The sequence below is a fragment of the Podarcis pityusensis genome, assembly GCF_964106645.2.
Source record: "Podarcis pityusensis genome assembly, chromosome: 8".
Lineage (NCBI taxonomy): Eukaryota > Metazoa > Chordata > Lepidosauria > Squamata > Lacertidae > Podarcis > Podarcis pityusensis.
Window position 1 is genome coordinate 56,210,488 of NC_138033.1, and position 24,722 is coordinate 56,235,209.

The following is a 24,722-nucleotide window of genomic DNA, read 5'->3' on the forward strand; positions in this document are numbered from 1 at the left end:
GCAAGTAATTTGCGCACCCTAACCCCTAACCTGCCGCCGCTGCCAGCTTCTTCTTGCTGCTGCCTGGGCTGGGCTGGTGTGGTTCTCTCCCACGCTCAGCGCTGCGCTGGGCGGCCGCTGCACTGTCCCTCCCCCAGATAGTCCCTCGCTCTCTCTCCGCACCGCACGCCTGGCACCCACCCCCTCCACAGTGGGCGGCGACCCAGAGGCTCGGATCGGATTCGCACAGCCAGCACTGCAGTGAGAGAGAGTGAGTGAGCCAGGTAGGGGCAGAGAGCTGCGAGTGCGAGCGCCCCCCCCAGGATGTTGCGCCCGGTGCGGCCGGCCCCCCTGCACCCCCCACGCTATGCCACTGCCACTTAATCATTGGCATTTCTAAGTGGCATGTATAAAATTACAAAACATAAAAAGCATACAAAAAGCAATACAAATTCATCTTAAAACCAAACACTACCTTAGCGTGCCTGCTGAAATAATGAAGTCTTTGTCATGCACCTGAAGTTCAACAAGAAAGGTGCTTTTCTAATCTCAGTTGGGAGAGACTTGTACAGCTTGGGGCCCACAACACTGAATGCACAGGATCTCATAGTTACAAGCCATGTATCTGAGCCATAGGGGACCACCAACAAAGACTCTGGTGATCTCATTGATCAGGCAGTGATAAGAAATCAGAGAGTTATTAAAATACCCTGGCTCACAGTTGGACCTTATAAGAACATCAAAGCAGTTGAATTATTGCCTCTATTTCAACCACATCTCTGTGGGCTGCATCACCCCAAACTGATGTTCATAAAGGCCAAGTACAACAAATAATGCACTTGCATAGCTTTTAAGATGTTAATGTGGCACTCAATCACTTGTTTTTCCAAGGCTATCAGCCATCTTTATCCTAGAAACTAGGACAATTTGTTGTGATCCACAAAACCTCAGTGTTCACTTTCTATCTGATAAAATAGAAGAGTTCTCCCTGGCTGCTGAGGTAACCTACACGATTGCTCCAGGCAAACTAAACATGTTATATGTTCATGATCTCATTTCAGAGGTATTTATTCAAGGATTTAAATACTGTTTAATCACCCATTACCTCTAAGCAATTCATATAGGTAGGAAAGCATCCTGTGGACAACCACAAGTGGACAGTCAATGGCCTTTTATTTTTTTTTCTGTCTTCAATATATGATATAACTGTGAGCTCATAGGGGACAGCTCATTATCAATTTAATGTATGACCCATCAAAATTTATGTAGGATTAACTGCAGCAATGCAAGCTTTAAGAGACATTCTCCTTTGTCAGGGTTGCTTTTATTATGGGTAATCAGTGTTCCTGATTTACAGTTACCTTGACCAAGTCCTTTATATGAGATTGTCACAGATCCATTTTAGTCCTACTCACTAAGTAGTGAGACAGTGAACCACAGTCTTCAGTAATGAGGGCCAACACCCTGCCCCATGGCTCATTGCTTCCAACCGGGCAATTTCTGGAGCTCTCCCCATTCCAAAATTCACTATCATTCTTCCTTAGGCAACTTCAATATGAAGTCCACTTTAAATTCTTCTCTATGACATCCTGTTTGCATCCAGCCATGCACACAAGAACTAAGGTGATTCGGTACCAATGCCAAATAGACCTGTCCAGCCATTGATGTGTGCCTCAGACATCCTGCTCATGTAAGCCCCACCTGTAAAGTCAATTTGGCTGGTGGGCATGAAAGGCAGGACCTTTTCTGGAACTCCACCTCCTCTTTGGGAATGCATGGCCTCACCGGTTTTTCTTAATCTCTTCTTTTTAACTGCCTTTTCTTAAACAAGTTCTTTTGAGGAAGGGCCATAGCTCAGTAGAATAAGATCTGCTTTGAAGGCAGAAGGTCCCAGTTTTGATACCTGGCATTTCCAGGTAGGGCTGAGAATGTACCCTATCTGAAACCCTGAAGAGCTGCTGCCAGGCAATGTAGACAATAATGAGAAAGATGGCCCAATAGTCTGATTCTTTTTAAGGCAGCCTCCTACGTTACAGAGAGCTATTTTACAGAATATAGCTCTGTTAGCTGCTATATTAGTCTCTGTCTCAACTGGCCTTTTTAATAACTGTTAACATTGCTGCCTCTGTCAGTTCTGATTATTTTTAGACTGTGTTTTTATGACACCGTGAACGACCCCTGGTGGGCTATGCTCCAAAAGGCAGCATATAATTTTAATTTTTTTTATATTAAAAAAGCTAAAATGAAAGTTTCCCACTGGTGTTAAGATCATTCCAGCCACACTATCCACATCAGCATGCAAGTAACTAGCACTGCAATTCTAACTATGTCTACTTAATTCAATGGGGCTTACTTGCAAGTAGGTGGAATTAGGATTGTAGCCATGATGCTTGCCACCCAGAGCAATTTAAATAGGTTTGCATGTGGCATCCATAATAATGCAAAGCTGCTTTCAGGTAGTTCTGGTGGGTGATCAACCAAAATAACCAAATACATGAAATCAGCTATCCTGCTGCAACCACAGTGCTGGCAACAAGTCAGAATTAAAAGCCCCTCTGGCCAAATGCAGAGGATACACACACAATCATACAAGCTGTAGGCAGAAGTGTCTGCCTGGAGGTGCTAGAATAAGATGAGCAGTTCTCAAGGAGGAAGAAGAAGAAGAAGAAAAGGAGCAAACGTTAGAAAGCACCCCCCCCCAGCCAAAAAAAGCAAAAGCAACACAAAGAAAAGGAAGAGCTGGTAAATGAGTAGGAAGAGCAGAGCCTGGAAAAACTAAAAACCTTGGGGGGGGCATCTCTGCTTCTGTCAAATGTGGGCACTATTTTTTCTTTAAACAGATGAATGTTTTCGACAGAAAATGGAAGAACACAAACATTGTCTCCAAACAGACGGTGTACACACCATACACTTAAAGCACATAGTAAAGGTAAAGGGATCCCTAACCATTAGGTCCAGTCGCGGACGACTCTAGGGTTGCGGCACTCATCTCGCTTTACTGGCCGAGGGAGCGGGCGTACAGCTTCCGGGTCATGTGGCCAGCATGACTAAGTCACTTCTGGCGAACCAGAGCAGCACACAGAAACGCCATTTACCTTCCCACCACATTGGTACCTATTTATCTACTTGCACTTCATGCTTTTGAACTGCTAGGTTGGCAGGAGCAGGGACCGAAAAACAGGAGCTCATCCCATCGCGGCAATTCAAACTGCTGACCTTCTGTTCAGCAAGCCAGAGGTCAGCAACCTTTTTCAGCCGTGGGCTGGTCCACCATCCCTCAGACCATGTGGTGGGCCGGACTATATTTGGGGGGGGGGGGCGGGAATGAATGAATGAATTCCTATGCCCCACAAATAACCCAGAGATGCATTTTAAATAAAAGCACACATTCTACTCATGTAAACCAGGCAGGCCCCACAAATAATCCAGAGATGTATTTTAAATAAAAGCACACATTCTACTCATGTAAAAACACACTGATTTCCGGACCGTCCACGGGCCAGACTGAGAAGGCGATTGGGCCGCATCCGGCCCCCTGGCCTTAGGTTGCCTACCCCTGCCCTAGGCTCTGTGGCTTAACCAACAGCGCCACCCGCGTTCCTTAGTTAAAGCACATGGCTTCCCCCAAGGAATTGTGGGAGATGTAGCTACAATTCCTAACACCCTTAGCAAACGACATCTCCCAGGATTCTTTGGAGGAAACTATGTTTAAAATGTTTGGTGTGTATTCAGCCAGAAAACTTCCCTTTCCAAGGCATAGCATACAGTCACCGAACAAGGTGGGGGAGTTTAGTGCAGCAGTAAGATAAAAACACACTACTTAATATTTTTAAAGTGCACATGCTAGCAGCTTGCAAGCTGAGGCTGTTTAACAGACTGTTTAGAACTTTGGTGCCTGCTAAATATTTTCAGCAAAAGGCATGTAATTGACTCAATAACTAAGAGGGGGAGAAGGGTTGTTTATTTAAAAAGCTACTGAACTAAAGCCAATGCCCAAAATTAGTTTCCCATCAGCAAAACCATAAAAGGGCTCAAGATAGAGGCAGAATGTCGAACAGCTGGTATATTTCAATGTTGTGCAATTTATTCTTATTTTTGCAACTTTTTCGTGTGGTAATTCCCCATCAACCCCCCCAAAATGGTACTTAACAGTTAGAGGGCAAAATGTTCCTTGCACAAGCTCGCTACATCACTCTGCAAATTAAAGGCGAGTTTAAACTGCATGCAAGTATTAGAATCAAGTTGCACCATCAGCCAGTCCATACAGTACACTCACCAAAGAGATGCTGCCAGGATTACCATCTTAGCAAAGTATGCAGAATGACTTCATGCCCCTACCATACATCTAATCCAGAAATGAGGATCATGTGGTTCTGTAGTATTGTTTGACTCCAATTCACATCAGCCCCAACCAGCATGACCAATGACCAGGCATGATGAGGCTTGCAGTCCAACAACATCTGGAAGGCCACAGGTTCCCCATCCCTGGTCTAAACAAACTCCAACATTATATCTGGGGTGAAGATTACTAGCCACTAGAAAGCCATATTTTGTAACATTTCCATGGCAGGGAAAAAAGGTATAGTGGCCTACTACCTACAGCTCAACAGCAAGTGTTTCTTTGCCACCAGCAGTTATGCAGACAACCAGTTTTGACAAGGTCGCAATTTGATAGAGAGATCCGTAGTTGCTTTTCTAGCCCTGGTGACCAGAATTGCGAAATATCCCAGTACATCAGATGCCATAAGTAGCAGGCATCACCTGCCAACACATGTCCTAAAAATGATCTAAAACTATTCAGTCAATTTGTACCAACATGGTGACATTTAAACATCACAATTCTCATGAAGGTAATACTTGAGTACTTTAACCAATGTTGCTCATAGGTCTTAATATTTCCAAGTTCTAACAAATCCTACTCCATAATGAGCTTCCTAGTCCAAGGCTACCCCTTTCTGTACAGGACCAGAGATGGCAACCAGAGGGGGCCATGACAGTTCTCCTGGGCAAGCTCCACTATGATATCAGAGAAGAAATACCATTTGTTGTCCAATGACACAACCATGGACCACTTTTGTGTTCAGCATTCTACAGAAAGCACAAAAAGCCTCTTGACCCAGTCCTCAATTAGGGCTAAGTGACTGCAGCTGGTAATCGATCCAGGAAAGATGCAAATGGCAGAGATCCCACCATCCATAGCTGTCCTGTCAGCAGGGCCTCTTACGGACATCCCAATGTGGCTCCCACCAAAACCAGCTGAGGTACAACCTTACTGGCTCCTGGTCAGGCTGATCGCAGCCACCTTAAAGTGGCATACAAATGTTTTAAGCAAGATACTGAACCCTCTTCAGAAAGTCTTTCATGGCTTCTGCGTGTGTGTAGCAAGCAATGTAGCATCTTTGTTGTCTCTGAACCATTGTGAGGCAATGATTCACTCATATGTATAGTTTGTTCATGATGTTTTCCTCCAGTTCTTCTTCCATATCTTACTTTGAATCAACATCTGCATTGGCTACCAGTGTTAGAAACTGAGATATGAAAGCTAGGAGCTAAATGGCACCTTAAACCTAGGTTATGGGTGCAACAACAGAATGTTTAGGCATGTTTTTTAATAACAAGAATACAATGCTGAAAATGAATGAACTGCAACTAAAATATTATGTTTATTTTTCACATGGTCTAGTCCTTCCCCCACCCCCAGTATTCTTAAGAGGGTCTCTTCTCCAGCCTTCACAAGTGGGAAGGCAGAAAAAGGTCCTCCTTTCCTTCTACTCTGCAGTTTTAATCTGAAATCTTAGGTGGAGAACTGCATCCAGAGCTCAAAAACTGCTTGCACTAATGAAATTCCCTGTCGCAAAATGTGCCTAGAACAATGGGAGTTTCGAACACTGTTGGCTACCTGTTCAATTCTGGGCCCAATTCAAGGTGCTCGTGTTAATTTGAGGCCCTAAATGATTCAAGCCCAAAAGGTCACATTCAACACTGGGCCTACTCACTGAAGTTAACAAAGATCACTAACTTAGGTTCATTAATTTCAATGGGTTTACTCTGAATAGGACTAGCGTTGAATACAACCCAAAATATCTGAAAGATCTTCTTTCCTTCAGACCCTCTTGGGGCTGAGATCAACAAAAAGGCCCCTCTTGGTAGTTTCACTGCCTGCAAAAGCTTGGGGGCTGGCCCAGGAGGGCGCACTCTCTGTGGCAGCGCCAAAGTTAAGAAATTCCCTCCCCACAGAGGTGTATTGGTTACTTTCAATATATGGTTTTTGTTGAATGCTGAAGATACACCTCTTTAATCCAGCCATTTAAGATATATACTTTTAGGACCTACCTCATCCTTGTGATTGCAATTTGTTTTAAATCATTTTTAATGTTGTATTTTAAATTGTTTTAAACACCCTAGGGGCTTTGGATGAAAGGCAGGCAATACATCAAATTAGTAATCATCATCATCACCATTCACTTCCTTCTATTCTTTTGGAATGTATGCTAGTCACCAGTTATTTCATCTAAGTTTGTTGTCCTGCTAAGAGGCTCCTTTTTAGGGACGATGATGAACTTCCGATGACACCACTGCCTTTTGCCACTATACCCTTGATCATTTTCATGCAGAGGTACAAGGTCCCCAAGTATCTACATTATGCCCTACTCTCTTCTTTGCTTTATGTTCTTTCAGAGGCATCTACCCCTGCTCTGCACAGTAAAATAGATACAATTAAAATATACAAACGACAACTCAATAAAACCATAAATAAATGTAACCAATCCAGCAGTTATAAAATCCAACACAGACGGACAGGTTAAGTGCTACTGATAATGAAATATTTTGATTTAATTTGATATTTGTATTCTGTTTTCCCAACAACAAATGTTGAGCTCAAAGTAGCTCATACTAATCACAATAGCATTTTTTAAATAAAGAAAACAACCACCACCAACTATTGCAATCATTATACTATCAAATGCAATAGCATATAAATAAAGCAAACAGCAGCAACAAATTCATCAAAATAATACAATTCAATAAAGCCATATTCAAAATGGTGGTAACCCCTTCCATGGAAGTGATAATCAGTATAGGGTCTCAGAATAGTAGAAATGTGTGTTTTTATTAATGGTTGACATGATGCTTGTCAATTATTTACTAGAAGAACAGAATAGACGAATAGCTGCAGAAGGCTCTCTCACTGACACTTGGCCAGGAAGAAAGAATTCTGAGTTGCACTGGACAAATCAGTGTATACTATCTCAATAAATTAGCTGCATCAGTCTAGCAGAACAAACTGAGTTCACTGGTGATTAATAACAGCTCAGCTTCATAATATCTTGATAACATTCCCTTTGGAGGTGTACTTGGAAAGGGAGTGCAAAAATCTAGGGAGAAATATCATCTTCATGCACACAGAGTCTTAGGTTTGTGTGTAATGTAGCACTAAGTTAAAGTCCTATAGTGTCCTACCTGTTTGGCTGACAAAATGTTTTGCACAAGTTGAATGTTGCTAGTAACTTTTGCTGTACAATAGATTGTGCAATCTGTTGAATAATGAGTTTCTGCTAGAGCAACTGTTGTATTGGATTATGTTGCACAACATGAAAACTTGAACATCTGCTAGTGCAAAAGTCCTTGCGCCAGCAGACATTAGATACAGCTTTATAATTCCCCCACCGGTTATGAGCACAAGTTAAAATAACCATCCCATGGCACTGGACTCTAACTGATGTGTATGAGATTTGTGGGGGTGACTGGCAATCTGACTTGGGAAGAGGAGTCACTGCTTTGTTTTAAGGTTTCCCTTTGCAAGGTTTTAAGAGGGCAGTGGCTTAGAGACATACTGCTTCATTCCACTTTGGGTGCCAGTGTTTGCAGTAATGTCTCAATTTACAAATTCTCATATTCAGAAGCAAAATGAATGCATGTCACCTGGGGACAGATAGTTTGTTTCAACTTCAGGGAGACCAAAGCATAGGTTTTTATCAAAGGACCCAACTTCTGGAAGTTGGAGAAACATTGTGCTAGCTACTAATGAATGTAATTTGAGTCTGGAAATAACGTGATGCAATGAATACTCATCAGAGCACTCACAAGATCAGGTAACAAACCCGAAAGCCAATTCATATCAGCTTCACAAGAGCAAACACTATCCAGTAGATCAAAATGTTGAACACCACACAAAGAAAGTACAGCTGCCAACAAGCAATCTGAAAAATGTCCCTTTTTATGTAGAACATCTAGTTAGTCGTTAAAAACAAGACAGGAAATGACAGTTATTTGGTTGGTATATAGACTTCTCTGGGCAAACATATTTGATGCAGTTCACAAAATGTCCAAGCTTAAAACAGTAAAAAGCACACCGCAGAAAATAGAAATTGTAGCATCATCAGAATGAACCAATCTCTAACATATTGTCTAAATAAATAGGAAGCTGCGTGCACTAAAAAAATTTAAAATCACAATACTTCCTATGCTCCTGCACCAAGTCAGCACCATGTCAGAACAAGTCAAGAAGAATCAGCCCCAAACCATTTGGAAATATGAATGACTTGCTGGCTATACTGTGCACTCAGTTGAATACTTTGCAACAGTGTTGGCTCAAACTCTTGGTGGTTTCACTACCGTAGGCCAGGCTTCCTCAACCTAGGGCCTCCAGATGTGTTTGGCCTACAACTCCCATGATCCTTAGCTAGCAGAACCAGTGGTCAGGGATGATGGGGAATGTAGTCTCAAAACATATGGAAGGCAGAGTTTGAGGAAGCCTGCCTTAGGCTATATAGCATAACCAAACACTATCACATTAAACATGGCCAGTTGAGGATATGGGTGTGAAAGCCACAAAGCTTGACACTGTAATATGATGTCCTGTTACACAGGAGCCACTAGACTCCTATCGAGTTGCCATTTGTACACATCTGAAACAAGATGTTTGTCCAGGGCAGTGTGTGTGATCCGATTGCTAATTCCTCTATTAAAGACAAACCTTTAGAGGTCCATACAGTTACAGTCACAGGCACTGGCATTCCTCTCAGCGTGTTTAGGTAGCTTCCTGTCAATTTCACAAAATCAACCACCAGCAGCTGATGCTCCTCCTGCGTGGTAACCAACACCTAGTTACCAAGTGCGCAGCAGTAGGTCATGGTCCCGCATGGCTTGTTTGCATCGTTAAGTATTTGTGACATTTTCCCTGGGGTAAATTAGCTTAAGCCAGAATTGTTGCCACCTCTCTTCATGTTAGAATACAGGGAGCTTGTGCTTACCTCCTTAGCTATTTTGACAGCAGACTTATTTATCAAGAAAAGCAAAAAATCAACAACACCCACATAAGTACTCAACAAAGCAAAAATACCAGCTCAGAGCTACAACTCCTAGAGTTCTCTGGGCAAAGGGATAGATTGTTAAACCACTCTGTATTTTGTAGCTCTGGGAGCAGAATAGGGGTCTCCTAACAACTTTCAGTGCCCTTAACAAACTACAGTTCTCAGGATCCTTTGTGGGAAGCCATGCCTGTTTAAAGTGGCATGATACTGATTTAAATGTGTATCGCAGAGAGGGCCTAAGTAGTGATGGGCAGCTTAACTTCTAGGAAAACCTATCCACCATTACTGATTGTTTCATTGAAGAACCTCTGATGAGCATCCAGGGAAGCCACCAAGTTCTCCAGAACACAGTTTGATAAAACACCAATTTAAAGCTATCTTTCCAAAAGTGGTAGAAAATGATACACAGTTCGTTTTACTGAAAAAATAAGGAAGAACTTAACAAAAGTCTCCTGGAAAGTTCAGTGAAGATATAGATTCATCACACACTCTTCAAAGTTGCCCCACATAAAGATGCAGTAACGTTCAACCTTTGACCTCAACACACTCATATTATCTCCCTTTACCTCCCTTTTGGCAGGACTAAAAATTCTGAGAGATGACAAACTAGTCTAGTCTATATTAAAATTGAGTGCACACTGTCAGGGAACTGCCATCAGTGCCGGAGGGAGAGAGCAAAATGCAGAGGGATTCCAGAGAGCGTCCCGGGATTGGGAGAGGCAGCCCATCTTCTGGGGAAGAGAATCAGCGTAGCGCCAGTGGAGAAGGGGGGCAGATGGGGGAAGCGGCGAGGCGGTCCCATGACTCCTTGCCGGGGACCAGCGGGGAGAGCAGAGGTCCTCCACTTCCTACGCCCTCCTTGCGCAGAAGGCTTTCACGCAGAGAGAGTAGAAGGAGACTAGGCGTCAAAGAGCTTCTTTGCTGGAAGAAGTTTAAGAAACGCCCACTGACGGATTCTGCCAGCGATTGAGACAGCCACAGGTGAGTGGCTATCCGGACAGAAAAGGTTCACTCAGGCAGCCCAGCCAGGTGTTTGCACCGGCTTACGCACGAGCAACCCCTAGAACCACTACACACACTATTCAAGGTAAATGCACTGCATAGATCTTCTGTGGAAAAATTAGCCTAATAGTCTCAAGAGTCTATCATTACAAAGATGTTGATGCTTTTCAGATGAAATGCGAAAAAGCTGCATTTTAGTCTTATTGTTTCCCCTCTCCACCCCACCAGCCAAAAGGATTCATGGAAATCACGCCCCGCTTTCAGTTCTATCCTAGCTGTTACTGTAGGAAGAGTAAAACCATACAGAATGTACAAGGCTACAGGCCGTACTGCAGCCCAACCCCTAGGAAACAATGCCACACGGATAGCAACTGTTGCTCTCCATCTTACACAGGGTGAAAGTTTAGTCAGGTTCCATAGGCAGGAAAGTGGGGAAAATTAAATGGTTCTTCCTGGTTACAGAGCGTAAGCAGGTAAAGGGTCACCACAGTGTAGCGATATAGCCAAGCCTCGCACTGCAAGCTATACAAGCATCCATTGGCCATCTGCTCCTTCTTTTATCTGTACCATCTATTTACCCAACTGTGGTGTTTGCATTGAATGTTTTAGATAACTGCAGCTGCAGAAACTCATTTGCTGTGCCTTGTCTTGTGAAACATCATCTGTATTATCGCTCTCCCTCTCCCTCCCCCCAAAATTGTCTATTTATGAAAGCAGTGTGCCACAACCCACAGCATGCAGCAATTTAGCTTATGCCACATACAGTCTTTTTCCAGATCAACCCAGTTGTTTGAGAGTGTGTGAGAGGGGGGTAGCAAAGGCATAATGTCCCCAAAAGGACACCAACATACTCGTGGTAGCATTGTTGATCAAATGAATGGGGTGTCAGCCTTTCCGGCACTATCCCTTAACCGATCATCAGTCGTAGTGTGGGAGAGATACACTTAGAACCCAGTGCCACCTGCTTCTCTCCCCCTACCCACCATCATTCATGTGTTTTATAGATTCATATGCCACCCTTCAATATGATTGTTCCAAAGCAAGCTTTAACAGAGAAGTTTTAACAACACGTGGCACAATAATATATTGCAGGTGGAAACATTCTCAAAAGCTCAACAGAGTGTGTGTGCCAGGGAAGAGGACATACTTCAGAGGTAGCATGCATGCACCTCGGTGGTAGGGCACATGTTTTGCAAGCCAAAGTCAGAAGTTGAGCCCCTGGCATCTCTAGTTAGAAAAGTGGTTGGGAAAATTGTGACCAGATGTCCAGATGTTATTTGACTCCAGTTCCCATTGGCCACAGCCAGCATGGTCAGGGGTGATGGGAATAGTAGTCCAGCCATATCCAGAGGGCCACAAGTTTCACACTTCTGAGTTAGAAGAATCAAGTAGCAGGTAATGTGGAAAAAAACATCTGCCTCAGACCCAGAAGAGCCATTGCTAGGTAAGAATGAATATACTGGTTTGAACAAACAAAAATTCTGGTGTAAGGCAGGTTCCTGTGCTCCCCCCCTGCTCCCTGCTGTATATTTTTCCATGGGAAGGAGAAGAGAAAAATCTGTCCTACTAGATTGGTGCAACAGTATTTATTTGGCTATAAACCAGATGAAGCACCAATCCTAATGAGATTTGACTAGTTTGCAGATGGACCTGCAAATGCAAACTTCTGAAACCAGTAACTCTGGAACAACCCCATCAACTTCACCCTACCATCAAACAGGACTGAACTTACACATTATAATGTCTTATTATGGTACACTAGAAATGTAGCAAGGATGAGGCAAGGACAAAGCCACTCAATCCCTAGTAGTCCATATACAACCCAAAAAGCATAAACTTCTTAACTATGAACACGTACAATGAAGCCTTGCACAATTGCCTAGCCTCAGAGCATTCACTCTAAACAAATCCTATTAAATTCAGATTTTCCTGAAGTTACTCTAACCCAGGCTTCCTCAACCGCGGCCCTCCAGATATTTTTGGTCTACAACTCCCATGATCCCTAGCTAGCAGGACCAGTGGTCAGGGATGATGGGAATTGTAGTCTCAAAACATCTGGAGGGCCGAGGTTGAGGAAGCCTGCTCTAACCCATGAGCTATTCTAGACACACACAAATGATGTATTTTGTGTTATTGCCCATTGTATTCAACTATATGTAGAAGAATGTCCTCCCTACTATGTTGCCAGTCAATACGGCTGGCCTGTTCTTAAGCTTTGCAATGACTACAGCAGGAATGCCAACTTGAACAAAATATTGAAGGGGGGGCAGGTAAGCCCTGTCCTGCATAACTGATCACATGATGTGGCACACGTACACCATTTGAATGGCAATGCCCATCAAGTTTGGGGGGGCAGCCCCCTCAAATATTTTATTGGGTGGGCCAAAGAGACATTGGCCCCTAGGAGTTGGTTCTTATGGTCCACAATATTATTGCCTTAGACACTGATTTTTATTTGCAATGCAACTACTAACATTGCTGCAACATTGTTACAAATGGTGGATACACATCTTAAGAATGTCAGCTAATAGCTATGTATGTAAAAATACACTAATGCAAAGGCATTTTAGATGACAAAGCAACCAGGAGCAGCTTGGATGAGCTCAGCAAAAGAAAGAAGCAAGGTTCATCTTAACAAGTCATCAACCACCCAACCATCTGTGGTTTAAAACTATATGAATCAGAATGAGATTTGCAACCACTGGCTTCAAACTGTTTACCCTAGTGTAAACCCATAGTAAACTTACTTTTTAAAAGTGCAATAAAATTATCATCTTAACATCCTGTTCCTAAACATATTTTCTTACAAAGCTTATTGATTTCAATGATCTTTATTTCAAAGTGTATTTAGGATCACAGCCCAAGTCATATCCATCCTCCACCTTAATTGCAAGTTGGCAATACAAGTGTTTTTTTAACAGGGGCAGGAAAAGTGCAACAGAGTTAATAGCTTCCTACCAGTTTAGTGTTTTTTTGGTTTTGTTTTGTTTTGAGGAGATTGGTGTTGTAAGAAATGGTATCCAACAGCAGTTTCACACTTTCCTTCCTCGTGATGCTGAAGATACAATAGAACATTATTCAAAAGGTACCTACAATTGGTCTGCTTCTGCAAATTTCTAATTTTGGAGCCATTCACATGTTGTAGAGGCGCACTCTGTAGAGGCACATAGCAAACGAAGAAGAATGCACACAGTGTCTTTTCATTATCACCAAGGATAAATAGCCAAACAAAAAAATATGGCTGGTATGTAGTTTAGCTCAAAAATGTTCAGCAACAAAGTGCAGCAAACATTTAGCCATTCTCTAAATGATGGCGACTTTATACATTTGGCTGCCCTAACAAGCGACTGTGCAGAGTTATTCAGAGCACTGAAAACTCTTAAAAATCAAAGGTGATGCTCTAGCCCCTAATTTGTGTTGAGTCCCTCCTCTCTCTCTTTTTTTCCTTTTTCATACTATCAAGGCAGCAGCGTGCTCATATTCTCAGTGGTGTATCTCCCAAGAGCACGCTCAGGCATGCATTCTCCAGGAGCAGCTTAACATAACCTTGGTGAAAAGGAATTGGTATGCTTTGGCTACATGGGACAAGGCAAACACCAGTTCAGCTTCCATCAAACATGACCATCATGCCTGACCAAGCACATTCAAAAACAGAGCCTTCTTTAAAAAAGAGCTTGCTTTGGTGACATCCTTTTTTCAAGCAATCCCCTAGTAAGAAACTTTTGATAACCACAGATATTGTTTTGAAAATTCTGTCTTCCCACCCCCGACCAATTCCTTTTTCTCATGCATTACCTAGGTAATCATCATTACATTCTTCATTCAGTTAACCATTTGCACAGTATCTCAACAGGCAGTATCTCACAAGGGGCCCCAGAGGCTGGGCAAAGGCAGCATGGTGGTGGTGGTGGAGGAGAGAGACAGCTAGCCGTGAAAGGGATCTTTATATACATGTATGAAGGCCCCGTGCTAATAACTCCGTGAGCTATTGACACAGCCTAATGCAAACAGTGAAGTCCCTTTCAGAATAGCATGAGTCACCATGTCTCTCTTTAAGTTTGCATTTCCCTGTTCCTTCCCGGTTGTTGGCAAAAACAGACTAGCTGTGGTTGAAACATTTTTTATTATTATTTGTAAAATGCATTTAGGGTAGGGAGTGCCCTTCTCTTCTGCTGACTGCTGACTGCTGCTGCTGCTACATCTGCCTTCTCATCTATAAACTGCCACAAGAAAGATGTAAATAAGCCATGGAGCTAAGTAGTACCAACAGCTTCTCCGGCAGACAAACAAGTCAAATGAAACAATTCGCTTGCTTTGTAATGTTAGCAGGCAAGGAATCATGCATCCACTGAACTAATTCCCACTTGGAATGACCTTTGGCACCCAGATCCTAAACACATTTTTTTCTGGGATGTGGATCCCACAGATTTCAATAAAACTCCACACAAGCATGCTTTGTCAGAACTAATGCCTTAGTTAATGTCTTAACTGTGGCGGAATGTGAAAAAAGTGGGACCCAAATGAGTTGGGGGGGGGAGTGGGCAGCAATGCACAATCTCTGATCAGCATTACATTTTATCCTACTCTAAATACCAAGGACTGTAAGAAAAGAAATAGATCTGACTTTTTAAAAAAAATTAAGATTTTTAAAAAATAAATACAACACAACAAACTGAAAGAAAGAAAGAAAGAAAGAAAGAAAGAAAGAAAGAAAGGCAGGCAGACAATAGTGGCAGCTGCTCACTGGCTGCAATTCCCAAAGTACTTCTTAGAGCCTCAGCAAAAACTGCCCATTGTTCCAGGGATTCCAAGTAAAGCAGAAAGCAGCATCTTTGCAAACTGCACAAGCCCATTTTTGCCCGGATACACCATGCACACACTTTCCCTTCATCAGCAATTTCCCCCACGGCCAATGAAATAGTAGCTATTCCGCAAGCCCTACATTTGTGTGTGTGTGTTTACAAGGGAAACTGTGCTTTATTTCAAAAGAATTGTGAGAAAATGATAAGGGATTATCCCTCCAAAGTTGGGGAGGGGGAGTAGTAACAACAACAACAACAACAACAACAACAACAGCAACAACAGCAACAACAACAGGAGCCAGAGATGGCTTTTTGTACAGGCCATGGAAAGGAGCAGCGAGGCGGTAGCATTGGAGAGAACACTTGAGAAAGTTTTGATTAAAAAATTGCTGCCCCATTTAACATCAGGGAAAGAAAGTTTCAGTAGTTGCAGTGCCCTTTCCCCCTCGTTCCACCTACCCCCTAAAACAAAAACAAAAAATATACTACCGCAAAACAGAGCACCACCAGGCACAATATTATGAGGAAAACTAGAGAGGCACACCAGAAACAAAGGTATAAAACAAGAAAAGTGGGGAGGAATTAAAGAAGTAGTCACCTTGTTGTAGTTGTAGTAACCCAAACACTGGGCAAAGTCCAGATTGGAAGGGTCTCCAGGAAGGGAGCTTCCAGATGCAGCAGGATAAAATCTTACATCCATGTTGAAGGGATGGGGGGGTGTTTGGGGCAGGGGGGGTGGGGAAGGAAGGGGGTGTTGGATGAAAGAAGAGTTAAAGAGAGGAGGTCCGTGTGGTCCAAAAAGGGGTGAAGTTCTGAGAGGCTCTCAATAGATCCACCTTCCAAATAAAAAAAATAAAAAAGTGCCCGGGTTTGGAGGGAAGAACGTTGCTCAAGTTGTTTGGGAATCTGCGAGAAGTGGAAAGAGGCGAAGCTTCCTGGAGGACAAGGAGGGAGGGAAGAGGAGGGAGAAAGAGAAGGGGGGGGGGACAAAAACAAACAAGGGATGGGATGATAGAGACGGGGGAGGGGAGGGGGCAGAGCGGCAGGTGAGCCGAAGGCGGGGAAGGAGAGGCACAGGTGAGGCGAAGGTGAGGGGGGAGCAAGAAGGGGGAGCTTCTCGCGCCTCTGGAGAAGTGGGGCGAAAGCTTTCTCTCAGTCCTCTCTCTCTCTCTCTCTTTCCCCACCCCCCTCCAATGGCAAGCCCCCGGGTTTTGCCTCTCTCTCTCTCTGCCTCCAGAACCAGCTGCACCACACAAAGAAGCCACGCGCCCGGCTCTGAGGAGAGAAAGAAGCAGAAGCAGCGGCTCTCTCGCACTCTCTCGGCTTCTCTCTCTCTCTCTCTCTCTCTCGGGCCCCCTCCTCCCGCCTGCCTCAGGAGAGGGGGGAACGGCGACCGGGCGCGCGGGCGGGCGCGCGCTCCGCCGCCGAGGCAGCCGGCGCAAGGGTCTCTCTCTCTCTCTCTTTCTCTCTCTCTCTCTCTCTCTCTCTCTGTATGTGTCGCTTTCTTTTCCCTTCCCCTCTTCTGGAAGTGACTGTTTTGTGTGCGTGTGTGGACAGAGAGAAAGGGCAGAGGAACTCGTGAGGGGAGAAAGAAGGCGCCAAAGAAAAGGAGCCCCGAATAGCTGCGGAGAGGGAGGGTCGCGCGGCAGGCAGCTTCGCTGTCTCCAAGCACACACACGCCCCAAAAGTGCTCCAAAAGCGGGGCGACTGCTCTTGGCACCGCCCAACTTGGATGAGGCTGAAGGGGGGACTTGGTGGTGGGGTCGCCGGGTTCTTCGCCGCCGCTTCGCTCTCTGGCAGTACTGCCCCCCCTTTTTTTTCTTGCTTTCTCGCTCCCTTCAGCAGCACACCGCCGAGGAGGGTTACCTCGCGCGCGCGTCCAAAGGGGCCGGGGCCCGCTCGCTTCTCTCCCGCCCCGCCCTCCGGCGCGCGCGCGTTCCTTGGCCGGCCGGCCGCCTCGAAGGTTGAGGGGGAGAGAGGAAACCGAAGCGCACGTGCGCAGAGGAGGGGAGCCGCGGGGGGGGGGGGGTAGAGACAAGTGCACGTGTGAATGGGGACCATGGGTCTATTACGCACCGCAGCCAGAACTTTCGGCAGTGCGGCTGGGGTTCGCTTCTCTGAGCTTGCCGGGCCGCCAGGGGAGAGGAAATGAAGAGAGTGTAATACACGTGTATGTATGCAGCAGACTTTCTATTGGTAGAGAGGAAGAGGGTAGGCTGGCTCGCAGGCGGGCATCTGAAGGGAAGCCTTTGTAACCCCTTGAACGTGGGAACCAGTCTGAGCTGGGTAGAGCACCCTAAAGCGGGCTTTTACTTAGTGTTGCCTCCAATCTAACGCTCCTCCTTCGAATTTTCACCCGCGGTCTTCTGTTGTTTTAACAAATTTGTCCGTTCTAAGGATAAAGGAAGGTGGTAGGTGGGAGCAGGATTGCTAAGCATCTAACCTCCGCGGGTTCGTTTTATACATGTACTCTGTGCACCTGGAATGCTTCCCCGCCCCACAGAAACCCAGCATGGAGAAAATGTGATAGGTGTGATAGATACACAAATGTATTCAGGTGCTACACACACAATCCTGCTCCCCACTGTTATATATGAATACACTGGGTGATGAAAGAAGTAATGTGCATTTTTAAAATTTATTTATTGCATTTATATCCTGCCTTTTTCTCCAAGGAGTTCAAGGTGGTACACAAGGTCCTTCTCCCCCTCCTCATTTAATCGCCACAACAACCCTGTGAGGTAGGGTTAAGCTTGAAGATGGTGACTGACCCAAGGCCACTCAGTGAACTTCATGCCCCAGTGGGGGATTTGAACCCTGGTCTCCCAGGTCCTAATCTGACTCTTAACTTCTCTCTGTGATGTTCATCCATACATGGAAATCTCCATGGGTGCTGCAGCCAACAAGTGCTGGGTGTGCATCAACATGCACAGAACAAGAAGCATTCTCAATGAATTCTCAAAGCCAGGGTCGTTGAGAGGGATACCCCAGGGAGAGTACTGAAGGCAAGAGGGGACATTTGGCCCCTAGGTCTGAGGTTCTCCCACCTGTGGCTTATAAAGAAAACAGTTGCGAGTAGAAAATAACATGAATCTTCCATGCAGGATGATGCTTTATACTGAGAGAGGCCATTGGGTCATCTAGCTCAACCCTGGAACAGCAGGGTTTATGCTATTCCAAGCCCAACCTGGAGATGCCAGGGATTGAACATAGGACTGTACAGTCAGATCATTGGTCCATCTTGCTCATCATTGTCTACATAAGAACATAAGATGAGCTTGCTGGAACAGCCCAGAGGATCACCTAGTCCAGTATCCTGCTATCACAGATACTTGTGGAAAGCTAGACATGAGCACACAGCACTCTGCCCGCCTGTGGTTTCTGAAAACTGGTAACTACCCAGACTGGCAGCAGCTCTTCAGGCTTTCCATCTTTCCCAGCCTTACCTGGAGACACCAAGAATTGAACCTGGGACCGCCACGTTATGGTCCCAAACCATACATTTGCTTGTGTAATTGTTTGTAAGTTGATCAGATCCCTCCTCAGCCTTACATTCATTTCAAGAAGAAAAGTTTGGCAGAGCCATATCTAGTGCACATCAGTGCATTTCCATTTTAAAAGGACCCATTTTCATATATCCAGGTCCACCCTTCTACACACATTTAGCATCACACAGAAGCTTAATAACAGCATTTCTTTTTCAGTGGCCAACTATAGAACAATGGCGGTAATGAGGGCACTTCCTCATAGACCAGACAAATATTTGATATTTCAAACATTTCAAGTGCTCTGGTTTTCCTAGAAGATAACAACAGAATTTTCAGAGGGGAAAGGAAGTTAAAAAAAGAAAGCCCACTGAAAAAAAATGATGTTCAGTAACCTTGTGGAACACATATCATTCTCACCAGTGAAAACCTAACAGCATACTTCTGCTAGACTCTGTTGTGTGTTCTTTCCAGAAAGTGGAATTTACATGTCCTAAATCACAACTATCCATAACTAAAGTACAATCATATGAGTTCAGTGGTAGTTAACTTCCAGGTTAAGTGTGTATAGAACTGCAGCCCGAAACTGGCCCTGTAATTGAAGGGAAGAAACATTTGTCATAGTGTCAGCAGTGCTGAGGCCAGGCAGCATTGGATACTTTTCATAGTATTACACACGTCAGTGGTATTGATGCTGCAGTGTCCATGCATCCTTTGGCTTAACACTCCTACCCCCATGGAGTGGGGGATGGTAGCTCCCAATTGCAACAGGAGAGTTTGGGGACTGGGAAAGAGTGACTGACGTGAATGAGAAAGGCTTGACTTTCGATGAGATTACTGATACCGAGTAAAAATGATAGAAATATTGCACATGAGGACGATATGTGTTCCTGACAATAAAAGTCAATACTGGGTCATTTCTGCAGTGGATTTTCGTTTCTCTGTTCTTTGGCAGGGAGTGTAAAAGTTATTCACACAGAAGTTTTCTTTTCACACTTCAACATTTTGATCGGGTTAGTAAATAAATCAGTATGGCCTGGGAAATGCTTGCAAAAATAAATAAATTACCTGATCTCAACGGCACTCCTATTTGTCTGAACATCTGACCAGATAAAATGTTTCCCTTGTTATCGTAGCCATTCAGATAAATATGTGTTTAGTAATGTGTGAATTAAGGTTACCATATTTTTTTCAATGAATCCAGGGACACTTTTCAACTTCAATGGATTTTGTATGGGGACTGATTTGCAAATCCAGGGACTGTCCCCGGGAAACGGGGACATCTGGTAACCTTAGTGTGAATGCAGGCAATGAATTTCATGTGCATTTGATTGTACCTTGTAAGAAGAGGAATCAGTATCTGGAAACTCTGGTTGGCCACTGTGAGAACAGGATGCTGGACTAGATGGACCATTGGCCTGATTCAGCAGGCTCTTCTGATGCGTTTGTGTAAGTATAGAATAAAGTGTCTGATAGGGTTCAGCTGAAAATGCAAACAGTTTTTATGAAAACTTTTATGGTAAAACTTGATGGTAAAAATCCCCTCCTTTTTTTTCAAGGAGGAAGAGCTGCAAAAGAGAACAAATTTATTCACTTATTCAGAGAGAGGGCAGCGCTGAACTGAAAAGTCTTCACTCTAAATTTTCTTTGTGACATTACTGCCATTATGCTGCCTTTCCATGGTTAAAACAATGTTCAAGGCAGCTTACAACATGAAAATATTTGCATAATTACAAAAGTATAACAAAATGTGAGTACTGTAATCATAAACAGTAAATGAAAACATCTCAGTAAGTATACAATAAAATTAAGCAATCCCCACATAATTCATAATAAGGCCTAACAATAGCAATGCAAGAATACAATACCATTAACAGCAGAAACTGAGCATCTCCAAAATTAAATCTTGACCCCAATAAAAACTCATGTAGGGATATGGGAATACTTTGTGACCTAAGCTGATCAGCTACATTGCATAATGCCATTATCACACTGACTGCATGATTTCCCCAATTGGCTGGATAATTATTCCAAGACTATCTGTTTTGATAATCCTAAAAATGAAAAAAATGAAAGCACCAGAGTGGGAACTGACTTAAGGACTAGCTGGGTTTGGTAAAACATTTCAACTCCCGGTAAGCACTACTTTCACTCCCAAAATCAAAGCAAGCAAATGTTCCATTCACCCCTAGTTCTGGAATGAAGTTAGCATCCTGTGGCTAGAACTAAATGTTTTGGCAGATGCAGGGTTGATGCAAAAACAAGAGCCCAGCATTTTATCCTTCTTTTGCCCAAGTAACATCTTGTTAAAAAGAAAAAGCATGACATGGCATCATCACCACAGTCGGTATAGTGGCACAGCAGTGGGGAAATTCAAAGTGTGGTGATGCCACTTTTGTATAGCTACGATTTGCAGAGAAGAGGGGGGACAATTCAGTTTTAATGAGAAACAGCATAATTTGTACTCCTTGAACCAATATGCAAACTGAAACACAACATCCTTTTAAATCTACACTTCTCTGAATTTTGTGTTGAAGATCTCCCGTCAATCAATATGTACCAACAGGCATATATTAGTGGATAGTTTGCATACAAATGCATAAATTAGTGAAGATAGTGTGCAAACATGCATTTTATCATGGAAAATTGCTTGTAAAAATGTAATATTAGTAAAAATTGAATAAAAATGTGTATATCGGGAGAAATTCGCACTAAATTGTGGGTGAAATTTCATGAAGATTTCTTTTAAAATTTGCTGCAGAAATGTGAAGAAATTGAATTTAAAATTGGGAAAATGAGGAATTGAATAAAACTGAAATTGACACGTACATCCATCCTTAGATGTGAGTTCTACACCCCTGCCATGGTGTCTTGCTCCAGCCTTAGAATTCCAGTGTACTTCTCCCTTTTAAAAAAATAAAAGAAAAGAAAGCAGTTTTTTCTTACTTAATGCTACAGAGGTAAGCTATTGTCCTACTTCTGAGAAAGCTCATTTAGGAATTGGCTGTAAAATAATACTCCAAACAAAGAAGATATTGGTTGCCTTCACTAATGCGTTCCCCTTCCTTTAAGATGTAACAATGCTAAATTTTACAAAACACCAGCAAAGCATTCAACATTGGGAGGGGGGAGCCTTGTCCTTTCTGCTCCCCATTTACATGGATCTGTGTTTGCCTTGAGTGTAAATACTCCTTGCTTTGTAAGCAGGTGCATAGCCTGCTTAGGAGTTAAACCTCAAACTCATCACTGCTGCTTGACTAGAGTGGGACGGGGCTTCTTTTCTGGAACCGTTTCAAGTCTTCCCTCTCCTGCTTCCCAGCATTTCAGCCACCTGTTTAGCGAGTTCATACTCCAAAGGAGATCTATGCAATTAGAAACAAGGAAATGAAAATAAATGACCTTGTTTGTTATTTATAACAAAGGGGCTCTGCAAAATTAATCCAGCAAAGCTTGACCTTACGACCTGAATGAAAGAGGGGAAAAACCAACCCATTCCTTTGTGGCGACCTCACAATACTCCAGCCGCAAAGCATTATTGAGTAGCTCTGCCTCTTTATGATGGATATTGGAAGAGTATATTCAAAATATTAAATGTTTGACGAGCAAGATTGGAGAATTTGCATGAAAAAGGCATGTCTAAGCAAAGTCAAGTGAGCTGTGATGGAGGTGATTTTGAGACCTAGGAAACGAAGGTAACCCCTGTACATACATGCAGTTCTCTTTATTAATTCATTGCAGTTAGACTTAGTACACTTCCTGGTATGTATCTAAATGTGCATTTTATTTGGTCATACTGTATATTTTAATATATGGAGGATAACAATCTAATCTATTTTAAAAAAAGCAGGATAACAGGCTAATCCATAATTATGCATGTGAATGTTTTGTTTCCCATTATTTTCAGAATGTGTGAATGTTCCATTTCTCAAGTGAAGCACTTAAGTTTTCTGGACTCCATTGTGTTACCTTCCATGGCGTTGCTCCATATTTCCTCCTCTTCTATATATTTCCCAGGTCCCCTTTAGGTCATGATCCTTTGTTCTTTATTGCAGAGTAGCTCAACCAGCCTTGTAACATTTATCTTCTCAATTCCCTTCAGTGTTCTCTCCAACCCCGAGACGCGCCTTCTTAATTTCCCCTTTTCTAAAGAACACAGACCTGGTTTCTGTAACCTTCATAAATAAGCAAGATCTTTTTGCCTCAGCCACCGCTAGCTGGACCTTTCATTGCACCCTTCCTGTTTGTACTAGATCTTCTCCATAATAAGGTAACCAAAACCTCATGACGGTCTTGTGTGCACTGACAGAATAAAGTCATGTTGTGCTGAAACCTTCCTATTTGGTGCTTCTGTGCTCAGGAGTGTTTGGTTTATTATCTCATTAAGAGCAACACTAATGGTTTTACCCTGTATCCTCAGCCATCCCCAGCCTCCCCTCATCTCTTTGCTTTAACCACCACTGGTTGTTTAGCTTTGAAGGACCTGTTTTATTTTTCTTTGATTTAGCTCTAAGCAGGACTTTCCTGCTGTTGCTCAATTTTCTCTGTGATTAATGTTTACTGTAGCTTCTCCATTGCTGAAGTCGAGATTACAGGCCTACAGTGTTTCGAATATGCCTCCTGTCTATTCTTAAATAGAGGCTATTGCCAATGCAGCCATATGATTGTTCTTTGCAGAGGGGGTTAAGTACAGCTATCATATCAGAATCCATATTGAATGCTAAAAAGCTATTAATACTAGATATTAAGTAGGACATCTGCAGTCTACCAAAAATGTCCTAACATTCATCACCTGGGTAAAGAAAAGAATATCTGGATTCCACCATCCCCATTTTATACTAACAGCAAGGTTGGTGCAGAACACATTGTCTTTTAGGCACCTAAGTCAGTACCAGTGTGATGCAGATACAGTTGGGAGTGCTGAAGCCAACAGAGGTCTCTGAATTTTTCCCAGCATAGGAACATAGTATGTTGCCTTACACTAAGTCAAGTCATTGGTCCACCTGGCTCATAATTGACAGCAGTTATTCAGGGCTTCAGATACGATTCTTTCCAAGTTCTGCCTGGAAATACTAGGAATCGAACCTGGAACCTTATGCATGAAAGGCAGGTGATTCGCCACTGAGCTATAAGGGACATGCTCTGCCACTGAGCTACACAATCTAATATGGTGTTCACAGCTGCCTCAGATTTACTTGCTGGTAGGAAACACCCCCATTTTCACAGCTAGCGTCAGGACCATTTTGATTCAAGTGCACCACACCTTAACCCAGACCTGGAATGCAGGTTCACAGGCTGAGGAGCCAGGATGGACTCAGCAGCTCGACAACTTTCCAGTGCTGTATTTTTCCACAGAATCCCCTCCCCCCCACCCCCACATTTCATAAATGAATTAGTAGCAATTAATGTTGTTAATTGCAAATGCAGTATTTAGGCAAACTTGGCTGTTTCAAAGTTTGTTAGCTGAACAAAAACAAAATAAGCATGCTAAATTAGATATTTCTTTAGGGCATCAGAAAATTTGCATTTTAAGTGTGTGTTTTAATGTGGGGATCGCTGCTTGTTTTTTATACTTGCAAGCTGCTTTGGTCAACTCCTTTGTGGAGGGGGAAAGCAGGTTATAATTGATTGATGGATGGATGGATGGATGGATGAATGAATGAATGCATGAATGCTTGGTCAGTAGATTAGTTGTCCAGCACATACAGCACATTAAATATATGGATCCCGGTGCTAGAACCCCCTATTTCAAAACCTTATTTGTCCTGTTGTTGTTGTTGTTGTTGTTGTTGTTGTTGTTGTTACATCTCATCTTTTCTTCATCTCATCACATATTTTCCTCCAAGGAACTCAAGGTTTGCATACATAGCTCTTACCCTTCCCATGTTATCCTTACAACAACAACTCTGTGAGGTAGAACATAGGAAAAGTCCTGCTGGTCAGCTCAAAGGCCCACCTAGTCCAGCATCCTCATCTCACAGCCAACCTGATGCCTGTGGGAAACCCATTAGCAGGACCCAAACACAAGGGAACTTTCTGTTCCCTGCCAGCGACTTCCAGCAACTAGTATTCAAAATTATTATTGTCTCTGGCAGTGGAGGCAGAACAACAGCCTTCAGGGCTAGTAGCTGTTGACAACTTCC

General features: G+C 43.3%; 1 protein-coding gene across 1 annotated transcript in view; it reads right to left on the minus strand.

The window, feature by feature from the left end:
• TOX3 (TOX high mobility group box family member 3) overlaps window positions 1–15,815 on the minus strand; it is a 98,034-nt gene extending 82,219 nt beyond the window's left edge. Inside the window, exon 1 of the mRNA XM_081018147.1 lies at window positions 15,696–15,815. Within this exon, the coding sequence (XP_080874273.1) occupies window positions 15,696–15,797 (102 nt within the window). The 5' untranslated portion in view covers window positions 15,798–15,815. The remainder of the gene's footprint in view (window positions 1–15,695) is intronic.
• Between the last annotated feature and the right edge of the window lie 8,907 nt (window positions 15,816–24,722).